The 12989-nt window shown below is 43.0% G+C and overlaps 1 protein-coding gene across 8 annotated transcripts in view; it reads left to right on the top strand.

Annotated features, from left to right (window-relative positions):
- Nucleotides 1-6305, top strand: part of CTNND1 (catenin delta 1) — a 45519-nt gene extending 39214 nt beyond the window's left edge. For 7 of the 8 annotated variants that reach the window (XM_075545679.1, XM_075545675.1, XM_075545676.1 and 4 more), the window contains 5 exons: nucleotides 264-378; nucleotides 1345-1432; nucleotides 3013-3075; nucleotides 3296-3399; nucleotides 4159-6305. In XM_075545679.1, the coding sequence (XP_075401794.1) occupies nucleotides 264-378; nucleotides 1345-1432; nucleotides 3013-3075; nucleotides 3296-3399; nucleotides 4159-4170 (382 nt within the window). In that variant the 3' untranslated portion in view covers nucleotides 4171-6305. The remainder of the gene's footprint in view (nucleotides 1-263; nucleotides 379-1344; nucleotides 1433-3012; nucleotides 3076-3295; nucleotides 3400-4158) is intronic. The other variant, XM_075545680.1, reaches the window with a different exon arrangement.
- The last annotated feature ends 6684 nt before the right edge of the window (nucleotides 6306-12989 follow it).

Here is a 12989-nt window from a genome sequence, read left to right as displayed (position 1 = left end):
CCCCCCCTTTATGTACGTATATGTAAAGCAACAAGTATTGCTCTATCTTCTGTCGTCGTGGTGATCTACAAATCAGTAATGAATTATCTTTCATCTAACAGTTTTTGTGCCACTGTTTTAGACAAAAGACCGCATTTGGAGAGAACTTGATCTGACCCATTCTGACATTTATATCTTTGTGTTGAGCTATGTTAGGGTGTGCAATACTGAACTTCTCTCTTGGTTTTATATAAAAATTCCATCTGGCTTTACTCTCTCGAAAGGACCCGCTCAGAAAAAGAGGTTAGAGCAGCAGCCCTCGTGCTGCAGACCATCTGGGCATATAAAGAACTACGGAAACCACTGGAAAAGGAAGGGTGGAAGAAAACAGACTTCCAGGTAAAAGACGAAATCTTTTTAAAAATTTTGTTTATTTTATTGGGAGCTCTTACAGCTCTTATTACAATCCATACATACATACGTTATGTCAGACACATCTCTACGTATGATGTCATCATCTTTTTCAGAACATTTTCTTTCTACGTGAGCCCTTGGTATCAGCACCTCATTTTTTCCCCTCCCTCCCTTTTCCCCCTCCTTCCTCCACCTTCCCTCCCCCTTCCCTCCCCCATGCCCCCCTTGATAATTTATCAATTCTTCATCTTCTTTTTTTTTCTTTTTTCCCATGTCTTACACCGACGGCTGTCTCCTTTCGTTTGAGTTTCTGCTGTCCATACCCCTGGGGTGGTGGGGCATATGTCGATTATTGTGATCAGTTCCCCCTGACTTCCTCCCCTGCTTTTCCCCTGCTAGTTTTGCTGCTCCCCTTCTTGGTCCTGGGGGTTTATATATTTTGGATTCCCTGTGTTAAAAGCTGAAAGACTAAATCTTTTGCCTTTTCATATTCCTGATCCCAGGGCAATATGTCTTGTTTGCTTGTTTTTCTTTTCTGCTTTTTTACTGCACTGAGATGACGTCTGTCCCATGCCTTTCAGTACTGGTGAAGTCATTTGGCTAACTTCTGGAAAAGGGTGGCGCTTCCAGTTCTTTTGCTGTCCATACATTTCAGATCTCGAAATGCTTAGGGTAGAGATGATGAGGTGGGTGGTGAAGGTGGGCACGCCTTTTTAGTTTTCCCTAGATGTACCAGAGCCCTTTGAGGGAGCTTATCCCTCTCTGAGACGTTGTCTTCTGGCAGCGGAAGTGTTTGGTGCCTTGGTACCACCTGGTCACGAACACTAATATCAGCCCACAACCTTTAATGAGTTGCCTTTCGGTAAAAGTTAAATTGGGAAGAAGAACCTGAAGCTTGTGCCCATTAGGGACTAAGATGAGGATGGATTCAGCCGCTGCGTTTTCCTCCAGGTGAATCTCAACAGTGCTTCTCGGAGCCAGAGCAGCCATTCCTATGACGACAGCACTCTTCCCCTCATTGACCGGAACCAAAAATCAGGTACGGTGTCCTGAGAGCACACTGTTTCTTAGGGCTGCCCATGCCCCTCTCAAAATGGGATGTTTTTTCTGGGTGAGGGAGTCTTTCTTGGGAGGGGCATACTTGATAGGACTTGATCCAGGGAGCTGTGACATAGACACTGGCAGGCCCGAGTGCTCGCTCGCATAGGAAACGGTCAGGTAGTCTTTGCTCTTCATCTGCAAGTGCTTTAAGTTCTGTTCGCTTTTAGCAAGTAAGATTGTCTGTGTCATCTACACAGTGTAGGTTATTAATCCTGTCTTGCTGGTGAACTTAAAATGACTCAAAGTAAATCATAGTCTTGGCCACACCCTCCCCCCCTTAAGTATACCAGTTAGTACAGTAAATGGTTTACTGTTTAAACATTAGACAATACAAATACTCAGAAAAATATAGTTGTAAGTAGTTCTCTTGGGTTGTAGCCTTTTGGAAACATTGAAGACACCATCACCACCCCTACTCCACCCATCCGAAAAAATAAGAATCCTATTTTTGTAAAGTGTCTTTCAGTTAAGTGTATATTATTCTGTATTCTTTTAATACATGTGGCTTTTGCCTAGATCAGTGGTTGTAAGACAGTATGGTCTGAGGACGCCAAGTCTGTGGAAGGTTACCCGGTGGTGCAGAAGTGTTGAAGGCATACATGTAGGCCAAGACACCAAACTAAGCTAGTCATTGTAGTCGTCTTCATTTCTGCACCCTCAGTTTTTAAAATGAAAGAAGCCAAATTCCTTAAAAAGAAGAAAGTATTTGATGAAACTGTAAAAATTGCTCATCTTAATTCTCCAACCTTTAATGCGTATTTTTAAAAAATATTCTGACAAATTAGGAAGTGCTCATGAAATGTTTATGCTGCCTACAAATAAGCTGCCTTTTAGGGACACACTCAGGCCATTGTTTGAGTTGCTGGTTGGACTAGCCATTTTTTAATGGAATACCATCTTTACTTTAAAAATGACTGGCAGACAAATGAACTAGGGTAATTCAGACATGGGCTATTGGGCAAACATTTTCTCAAAAACACCTCGTCTCTCTGAGGAAACTAGTGAACAACATTGGTTGTTTATGATAAAATTGAGCTTTCAACTTAAAATGATCATTTTGGGAAACCTCTTAACCTGACACTGGAACTGGATGACTTTCTGATACTCTGAGGTTTTTCTACAATAACATAGCAGGTGTGATTTTCATTCTATAATGAAGTGTGTGTCCACATTGGGAAGAGCTGCATAGTTCTGAGCCAGGGTTATCTAAAGAGGCTATTAAAATCCCTTCTCCTTTTTTAGTATTTATGTGTGAGGCCATATTTTCCTCATACACTTTAACGACAACAATGTAATCACAAGGAATTGGATGCTGAAGCAGATTGGCAAATTCAGCCATCTTTTCTTAAGCCAAACTTTAAAGATGCACAACAGGAAATGATTTAAACAAATTTTTTTATAAGCTCACACTGAATGGCAAGGAAGAAGGCGGTAAGACGGATTAGAAGATAATTTTTGGAATGGGTAAGGATTTTGAGGAGTTAATATTGACCTGCATATTTTTCTGACTCCATATAGATAAAAAACCTGATCGGGAAGAAATTCAAATGAGCAACATGGGATCAAACGCAAAATTATTGGGTAGGAAATTAATTTCTGCCTTATTTTGTTTAACTTCCTACCAGAATCTTTCTCCCCTCCCCCACCTTTTTTTCCCAACTTCGATTTTTTAAATCAAATGTCAAACTTTCACTACTGCATGCCTAATTTACATTTAACTCTTCGATATTTATTGTGTACTAGAAATGGATATTATATTTCTATGGGTTCTTCCCCTCCCCCACCCCCGTCTCCCCTGCAGATAACAACTATTCCACGCTGAATGAGAGAGGGGACCACAACAGAACACTGGATCGATCCGGGGACCTAGGGGATATGGAGCCTTTAAAGGGAGCACCCCTGATGGTAAATTCCCTTCGTCTACTGTTAACTTCTAAGACAAAGTCTATTTCGAAGCCTGCATGCTCTGTGAAACTGGGGGTGGAAAGGACATAATGAAAGACAACATTGTTTTTTGGTAGGGTTTTTTCCTGGAAAAGTAGGGGCTTTGACTCATCCTGAGATGACTGACGAGACAGATGGGGGAGGAAGGCTGTGCTCCTGTTACTGATGCTGATAAGGCTACTGCAGACTGCTCGGCTCTCAGACTGACCTCTCTCCCCATGGCTGCCTTGTTGTGAATGTCTTTCTTTGTAGACGTTGGGAGGTCCTCTAGGTCTGGCGCACTCATGACACTCCTATTTCCTTCTGCTAACACAATGCATGTGTTCACAGCAGGGCGAGGGGCAGGAGTCTTTGGACGAAGAATTGGATGAGTTGGTTATGGATGATGCGGGGGTCCAAGTTTCTTACTCCCCCATGGTATGTCTTCCAGCCACCCCCAAGATTATCCTTGAGGAACGAGGCCCTTCATGCCAGCAGCTTGCCAATCACGCTCACCTGATCAGGCTGGAGACGCTAGTCTCGGCCACCTGGGGCTCACGGGTTCTGCTTCTCTGATTGTTCCTTCTTAAGACTTCTTAAGAGGCTGGGATATACACCTGGTGATCTGATTCTCCATTACGTGCTCTTTTCCTGCCTCCAGATTTGCTCAGCTGCCCATTTTTTGTTGTTGAAGTTCTCATAATCTTAACTCTTAACACAGTCTCTCTTTTTTCCCTACAGCAGAAGATTTAGCGCCACTATCGCCGCTCCGTCTGAGCTTATAATATATGTACTTTTATTTTTTTGGTGGTGAAATGGACTGATGATGATTTTTCTCTTTCTTCGCTGGACTGTTGTGCCAACTGCCAGGCTGCCTCCTGTCCTCATAGCCCTAAGGGGCTGCCTTCTCTTCGTCAGCTCCCAGTTTCCTCCAGTGCCGTGTAATTGACCCCTCACTCCAAATTCCCACCAGTTTCTCTCAAAGAGCCTAACGCAGTGATTTACATAGGATGCCTCAATCGCTCCTCTCTGGAGAACCTGCTGCAGACTAGCTCTTTTTGCCAGCTCTCCCCGGAACTCTTGACCTCTTGTGGCGGGAGGAAGGGAAGAGTGGAAACCCTTACTGGAAGTCGTTGGAAGCAGCGGATATATGTAGTGTCCAGCAACCTGATAAACTGGTGATTGGGATTCTTTTTCTTTTTTTTTTTTTTTCCCCTTTTCCCTGGTGGAGAAGGGAGTTTAATTTTTTTTGGAGAAGGGGAGCCAATTTTTTTTTGGCTATTTTTGAAGCAAAGCAGGCCGGCTACATCAGCGTGTTCTACCTGGCAAAGGCCCTTGAGCAAGTGAGGGCCCAAGGACTGAGATTAAGAAACCTTTCTATCCTCCTCTCCGAGGCAGGGACCATAACAGATCAACAGACTCCGTCTCTTCTTCAAGCCTCATGCCAACCCTGGGCTGCCCCTTACAGAGGCCATGAGTAACCCTCTTCTCCCATCCTGTGATGTCTGCTGACCTAGCCTGGCCATTTGCAGGAGGCTTTTGAAGAAGGAGAATGTGCCAAGAAGTTTTGGGAAAGGGGGAGCAGAACGATGACTTTGGAGAGAAGAGGAACCTCTAGGAGGAGCTAGTTGGAATGTACAGGAAGCAATTAGTCTGAAACTGGCAGGAAGCTTCAAAGCTGGCTTCCCCTCCTTGCCCTATTTCTCCCAATCCCAGTCTTATAGCCCTGTTTCCTCTCCTGCTTCCTCCCTGGGGTTGGCCAACTAAAGGACTTGATGTACATAACTTCTTGCCCCTTGCCCCTGATAAGGTGGAGATTACCCCTGGCTTTGCCTCTTCTTTGTGCCTTTGGCCTGGGGTGCATCTCCTCCTTCCCTTCCATGTGCCTTTCTTTGCCTCTGCAGTCTCATTTTTCATGATTTTACGAATTGTATTTTGTTGGCTCTCCTACCCATTATTGGCCCTCAACAGCAGAAAGGAGAGAGGTGACCTAGAGAACTTGAGCCTCTCTATCGGGGATCGGTATAGCCTCTTACTTCAGCCACAGCAAGCTTTTGTGCAGCTGCTGTAAGGTTGGGCTTTTGCAATAATAATCCCATGCTGACGAACCTTACAGTGAGACTGGTGCGAGGAGTGAGGGGGGACTCTTCTTTCTCGGTTGCCCAGCATTTCCCATCCTCTCTGAAGGGATTAGAGCAAGTTGTCTTCTCCACTATAGTGCCCCAGCACACTCTCCCCACTGCAGTGCAGTGCGTACTAGCAGATTGGGCTAGAGGAATCAGCTGCTATGTGGGTTGATTTTTAATTTTTTAAAAGGTTTTTTCCTTATTTGCCTTCTCATCCATAATCTAAAAGTTCAATCAACTGGAAATCTCTATCCTTCTCTTTCCCCCTTCCCTTATATATTGAGGCTAGGGGTAGGAGAAATGTGCACAGCCCCCTCCCCATTCCCTCTGCATTACAATTCCTATTTGCCCTTTTCCCCCTCCCATATGGTCCCACTCATCCACCACTTCTGGCGAGCCGGAGCCCTTTGCTCTCTGTGACCTCAAGAGCACACTGCACAGGGTTAACTGCCCCATCCAGATCGGAGTCCACTCTTAATTTCTCTCATCCTCCTCTTCTCTTCTCCCTGGTGCTCTTTTTCTCGGTGGGGGCGTGGGCAATAGAACAGACATGGGCTTTTGGGGACTTTTAACCCCCACCCCCCTTTTTGTTGTTTATAGAAACACTAAACATTCAATTCCAGAGAACCAAAAATCCCACCTTCCCACCGAACACTACTAAGGAGCATATCTTCTGCTCCATATTTTTTTCTTTTTCTCTCTCTTGTTAATGCTTTTAAAAACAAATGGATTTTTATATAAATAAAGTTTTGAAAGTGTGTATGTGGGAGGTCTGTGTCATTTCTTTGCTTTCAGCTCTTCTCTCTGCTGTCCTTTTTGTCTCTAGTTACTTCCCTACGTATCCATGTCCCTTTCCTCTCCGGAGCAAACAAGAAGGGGTCTGTGCCAGGATGGGTTTAGAGTGAGCTCAATCCCAACTCTCCTGGAAATGAACGACACGTGAAACATTCTTAAGATTCTTGAAAACGAAATGTGACTGCGGGGGAGAGTATATCTTAGAGGTGGATACGTGAAATTCAGGGCATTAGGACTTTGCTTAGTCACTGGAGAATGACTAAGGAAGGAGCAACATTTGGCAAAATTAATGTTGAATACAAGCCCACTGCAATATTTAGTCCTTGAGTGGGAGATTAGAAGCTACCATCCCCCAACTGCCATCGCCATAAATATGAAAATGTAGAATTAAAAGGCCAATGTAGATTGGGCCATGAGGTTGCTCCTCTAGCTATGCATAGCCTTCAATGAGAAGACGAGGGACAAGCCTACAGCTTCCTTGTGCCCTACCAAATACCCTGTGGACGGGTAGCAAGTACTTGTTGGATTGCCGGGGATTGTTTTTACTGCAGAGACCAAGGAATAAGCCCTATGGAACAAACTTCCTTTTCTGGGGCCCATATTTCCTATTATATAATTAAAAAAAAACTCAAGAGAATTTATGTAAAGTGCTTTCTGTGTACCAGAATCTTTAGATTAAAATTCTATAGCTCTTCCTGATGATGGTTCTGCCTCATTTTGTTGAATAAGACTTGGGGATGACAAGCACTCGACTCGTGAGGCCAGTACATTTTAGCATTGTAGGGTCCCCTTTAAGATTTGATTTGTGTCTGACAACCATTTAGACCAGAAAGAGTAAGCATCGAGCCAAAACTTGGTAGACTTCGTTTTCCAAAGAGGTTTCTCTCAAGATGGCTTTTAATAGCCTTTAGTTCTTTGCCACCATCTATTATCCATTGGCAAGGAATTACACACAACCTATATGCTTTTCCCTTCTGCCTGGTTTGCCGAGTGTCTAATACAGTGTCACTCTGAGTTGTAATTGACACAGTGGCAGTGAGGTGTTTTAAGTTTTGTTCTATGTAATACATTGTTGTGGGCGTTCGTTTAGATCGTGAAACAGATGGAACCTCTCCCGTAGAATGCAATCCATGGAGGAGCTTATGTACCTGAGATCTGTGATCTGCCCATACCAGAAATGAGGTGTGATACGCTGCCCTGTGACGGCCCTCCACACTGAGTCCCTGATGCTTTAGGAGCCTCTGGATCACTCTTACATAAACTGGAACGACTTGGGACTTTGCTCAAGTTTGTGTTGCAATCCGGAGAAAGCACACAGATTACTTGCGTGCATATGGGTCACTGACCGTACCAGCAGACACTGAGATAGCCAATTAGGCTTTCGAGGTTGAAACTAGAGCCCAGGACATGGTCTCCAAGTCTACTGGCAGTAATACCAATTTTACAATGGATGTGGGTATGATGCAGGCGTCTTCAAACTGCGGCCTGCTGAGGACATTTATCCGGCCCGCCGGGTGTGTTTGCCCCGCTTGTTTTTTCAGTTCAAAATAAGATGTGTGTAGTGTACATAGGAATTTGTTCATAGTTTTTCTTTGTAGTCCGGCCCCCCGGTCTGAGGGACAGTAAACTGGCCCCTGTTAAAAAAGTTTGTGGACCCCTGGCTATAATGTATGATAGCCTTGTTGAGGGGGAATTCAGAGAGGAATCAATTCGCAGGGGACTCCTAGAACGTAGAGATTTGGAGTTGTTGACATTGAAGTCGGGCTGTCTCACTAGGAGCAACACTGGCTCAAACAAAAGAGTCTGGCCTTCATTCTAAAACAACCTCCCTCAAGAAAGCACAAAAGGTCAGAACCTAGATATCTCGAGAAGATTTCTTAGAACCTTTACTTCCTTACCCTCTGATGATTTAAAATTGTGCTTCAGCTGACTAACTCCGAATTTAGGGGAGACACCTGGCCGGGCAAGAGTTGGAGAAAGCGAGGTCGGAGTAACACCAATGAAAGTAATTTTGCTCTGTGCATTTTTCTAGTGCCGTATGAAATGACCAGGGCCAGCTGTTCATAAACGGATTGAGTCAAGTACTTTACACCTGTTACTAGTGTTTTGTTACTGTTTTTAATCTGAGTTAGTGTTCCATTATTTTGCCCATGTACATCTTTGGTCTTTCCTCACTATTGAGAAGAACGTGTTCTTCCACTTTTATTGAAAACACAGCCAGGATTGCTGCGTTGCCATCGTCCCTCAGCCAGCCCTAGTGCTGCTAATGGACGGTCTGGTCACAGAGCCTTTGTGCCGGGAAGGGAAAGGGGCTGTCTGTGGTGATGTGTCAGGCATCCGCTTCCTGGCTTTACCATAGTCGCTTTTTTCTCTACCCACAAGGCAGGGTGAGCCTTGTTCCTCCCTGCCCCCCTTCAAATTTTAGACTGGGCATTTTTCCAACCTGCTCTGCCACTAGGATCCAAGTGGTAGGGAAAGGTGCAATGTGCATGATTCAGACGGGTCAACTTTCTGGTGTGGATAAATTCAAAAGGCAGAACCTGCTGGGGCTGCTTCTCAAACTCCCCACCATCAAGCTGATTTTGACTCATTGTGACCCCAGAGAACAGGGTCAAACTCCCCATCTTGATTTCCGAGGTGGAGTTTTTATGGGAGTAGAGATCCTTTCTACCTCCTGGGTCATTGTGCCTAGGATCCTAAAGCTTGTCAGTACCATCCAAGGCACCCAGAGCACCAGTGGAGGATCAGGAATAGGATGGGAAATGCGTTGCGAACTGCCTTCACGAACAACTGCCTCCTTTTCCACGACGTGCCTAATTATTGGACCTAAATTCCACAGCAGGATCTGGATCAAAAAGGGGGGACATGCAGACCAGCATTTCAAATTCGCATGGACTTCAGATTTTCTGGAGCCAAAGAGGGTAGATGAATCCTTGAAATTATGCCTCTGAGCTCATCATTAATCCTTAAACCAAAAACCTCCTGAAGTCTTAAGACGGCATCATAGTTTAGCTTACTGTGCTAAACTTTTTTAGTTAAAAGGTCTACTTTGACCATTATGCTCTTTTAAGAACCTACAGGGACCTGCGCTGTGTGAGCCAGGGTGCAGGCGCTGTTGGGCAATCAGGAAAGAAAACTGCTTCCAGATGACATTCTAGAGAAGTCAACTACAACTTCTCAAACGAGCATAGTGACAGCAGGAGAGTTGAAAAAATGTTAACTTGTTAAAAAAAAAAGCAGGAGGAAGTGATTCCAAGAAATCTCCAGGTGCACAGCACAGTCTGGGTCAGAGTGCAGGTTTCGTGACCAGGGCTCAAAGACCTAGATCCAAGAGACAGGGCAACAAGCAGCCACGGCCTGCGTACAAAGTTCTTTATATGGTCCAGGAAACAACAGTTCCTCTAAGTTGTCTCACCAAGAGCTTGCCAGTGCAGAAGGCTGCTGCAGGTTTTCGAATAATGTGTGGAGCCCAGACAATGCCAAACTGCCCAGGGGTCTAAGAGACGGTGGGTGTTCTGAAAGGTGTAAGTGCCTGGGAGAGGAAATCGGAGCTAAACCATCAGTACTGTACCCGTGTAGGATTACATTATTGAATTGAGGATTTTTTTGTTGCTGACAAAAAAACCTAATCCCAATTCTCGAGATTATAGGGAATTAAGGGGCGAGCGAGTTTATGTTACTGAAGGAGGAAGCAATTTAGAAAAGAAGGTCTAAGTAAGAAACCAGACAACTAAGATGATGAATAAAATATGTATGCAAAATGAGTAATACACATTGCTGAGCATGCCCAGAAAGAAGGGATCCCCAGATCTCCAAAAGAAAGAGCAGCTGGGATCCTTGAAAATGACTGTCAACGCCAGCCTTTCTTCCTGTTTTCTAAAGACTTACTTCAGTGGGTACCCAGGAAGGGACTCTTTAGCAGATGAAACCCAAATTAAGCAATAATTCACAAAGAACGACATGTGCTCTCGGTTGAAGGATGAATAAGAAGTATTTGCCCTGTACAAGGAATTTAGGAAAGAAAGAAATTGAGTTGTCTCAATCTTGGTGCAAGTTAATTCTTGGGTGGTGCAAACAGTTAATATGCTCCACTGCTGAGCAAGAGGATGACAAATCAAGGCTTTCAGGTATAGCTGGAGAAAGGGCTGCTGATGTAACAACCGCAACAACAAAATCACATTTCTAACACAAAGGACCCCCATGAGTTGGAAATTGGCTTTCCCTCCACTAGTGGAAGACGGAAGGAAATGTAACGAGAGTGCAATCAAGTTGGCTCTAGTGGTAAAAAAAAAAAAAGGAAGATCCTCACCAAGATGGATTTACACAGTGGCTGCAGCAATGAGCTCAAGCAAAAGAGCAATTGTGAGAGCGGTGCGGGACCAGGTGATGTTTCATTCTGTTCAACATGGCGTCGCTATGAGTCAGAATCAGCTCATCCACGCCTCAGCAAAGGGGCACTAAAGAAGACGTTATAAATCCTGTCTCGGAGGGACAACTGTTACATAAACCAGTATTATTAATACTGTGGTAGTTATATAATCTGCTGTCAATTTGAGAGGAATAACCCTATAACGCCTGAATTTTTAATTTCAGGAAATTTTTTTGTTACTCTTTCATAGTTATTAATATATATAACCAAAATATATTAAAAATATAAAATTTGCAATTAAAAAAAGTAACCAAATCAACATGTTTGTCCATGGATTTAAAATACAAGAATACAAAAAAAAAAAATACAAGAATAAAAAGTGCACCTTCATTTCTATATTATTTTTCATCTTATTTTATTAAATAAAACAAACATAACATAAAATATAATAAAAATTTATTTGTTTATAATTTTAGTGTGAAATTGAACAAAACATGTTTTTTCTATTGTAATACAAAGATGAACTTTTCATTTGCTCCAGAAAAATACTGGTGCACTCTTGCAATTTACATTTTTGCATCTTTCTCTGTGACCTCAGGGTAATGGTGAAGACCGAACAGGTATTTCTTCCAAGGATACTTTTGGTGGCAGGACCTCTTCTCTTTCTGTTAGCAAACTCAACGTCAGTAAAGCTAGCACAAGGTCTGTCCCTTTTTGTTGGTCTATTACTTTTTCCTTCAAGAAGAGCTTCGGCGATGCTCATTTTGAACTCTTACAGACTTTGGGAATTTGTGAATTATCATTGAAGTGAATCTTGGACTTAATATCTTCCCATCTATCTCTACTTATCACTTCCGATACAATAGGACAGTTTAGTTTGCTCTTCCAATATAAGCATGAATTTTAGAGATTCGCCATTGGCATAGTGAACAGTGTACACCAAAATTGCTCAAGTTCCTGGCTGCTCAGTGCAAGAGGTTTATTGGGATTTTGCTGAATCATGTAACGATTTGATTGGTCGACAATATGAGTAATGATATCCTTCGAGAAAAAAATGTTTAAAATATTCAATAGGATGTTTTACTACCCCAGAAGAGTCTCTTTTGTCCTAACCATTCAGGCACAGGTCTAGCTGTACCGTCTCCAGAAATGTGCCGCCAAAGAGGAAGTCTTCGATTTCTTGATGTAGATGGCTTTGAACTTGTAGTTATTGGAATTGACTATTCAATAACTGAGGTTTCTAACGCATCTTCATTAGTATTATCATTACTAACTACGAGGTCTTCTAATTCATCCAAATCAGGATAATTGGGCATATATTCACTTCCTATCGTGGGAAAAGTATTGTTATCAAAATAGTTTGAATAGCAATATAGTTAACATTTTATATTGTAAAATAAAAAATTTAAATACACATTTCATTTTAAATGTACTATTATTATTTTTAATAAACACATTTTACTTACCAATGTCATCCATAGCCCTTGTCTGAGTCTGTACCGCTTCCACCTAGGTAATAAGTTTGCCGTTTTCTATAAAACAAATCACAATCCATGCTGTGGTAATTCTTGTCACCGTTGATTCAAAAGACGAACGTAATGAATTCGTTACGTTTAGAAAAAGCAGAAATATATAATGAATATGTTTTTTTATGAGTAGTACACCTTTGACATAAAAACTATTTTATGAACATATACGAAAAATATCAACACTAAAACGTCACTAGATTGAAAATTATCGTAAAATGCACTGAACGCCAACGACCACTTGACCTCAAACGCACAATCGGTCAAAACGGGTGCCCCTATTCAAGCATTTTGCCGCTAAAAGTCGTGACTAGCGGTACGCATTTGTACTAGTAAAGTGCGCCGATTTCCTTGACATCTTCGTCGGCGCCAAAAGCTTTATAATTTCGGTACCAGATACTACGTTTTAATTAAACGTTTCGTCGCCCTCAGGGTTATAGGGTTAAGAGTGAAGGCGAGGAGTTGAGTCTGTCAATCAAGTCGCCGCTTGATGACCTCATTTAGAGGTCCAAAGGAGATAAATAGCTCGCTGGAGGCAGGATGCAGGCTGACTCCCTGGGAGACATTGCAGCTGACAAGATGCATGGAGCTGCGCTAGTGCCCTGAGCTGGAGTTGCCACATGAAGACCCAGCCAGCACACTGATGTTTACGCCACTGGACCCACAAGACTTCCCACCCACTGGCCTGTGATTTTCCTACATTCAGTGTTTCCTGAGTCTGAAAAGGACATTATAAATTGGTATCAGACATACGGG

Source organism: Tenrec ecaudatus, chromosome 4, assembly GCF_050624435.1.
Source record: "Tenrec ecaudatus isolate mTenEca1 chromosome 4, mTenEca1.hap1, whole genome shotgun sequence".
Classification (NCBI taxonomy): Eukaryota; Metazoa; Chordata; class Mammalia; order Afrosoricida; family Tenrecidae; genus Tenrec; species Tenrec ecaudatus.
The sequence above is the reverse complement of the archived record's forward strand: the minus strand, read 5'-3'. Positions and strand labels throughout refer to the sequence as shown.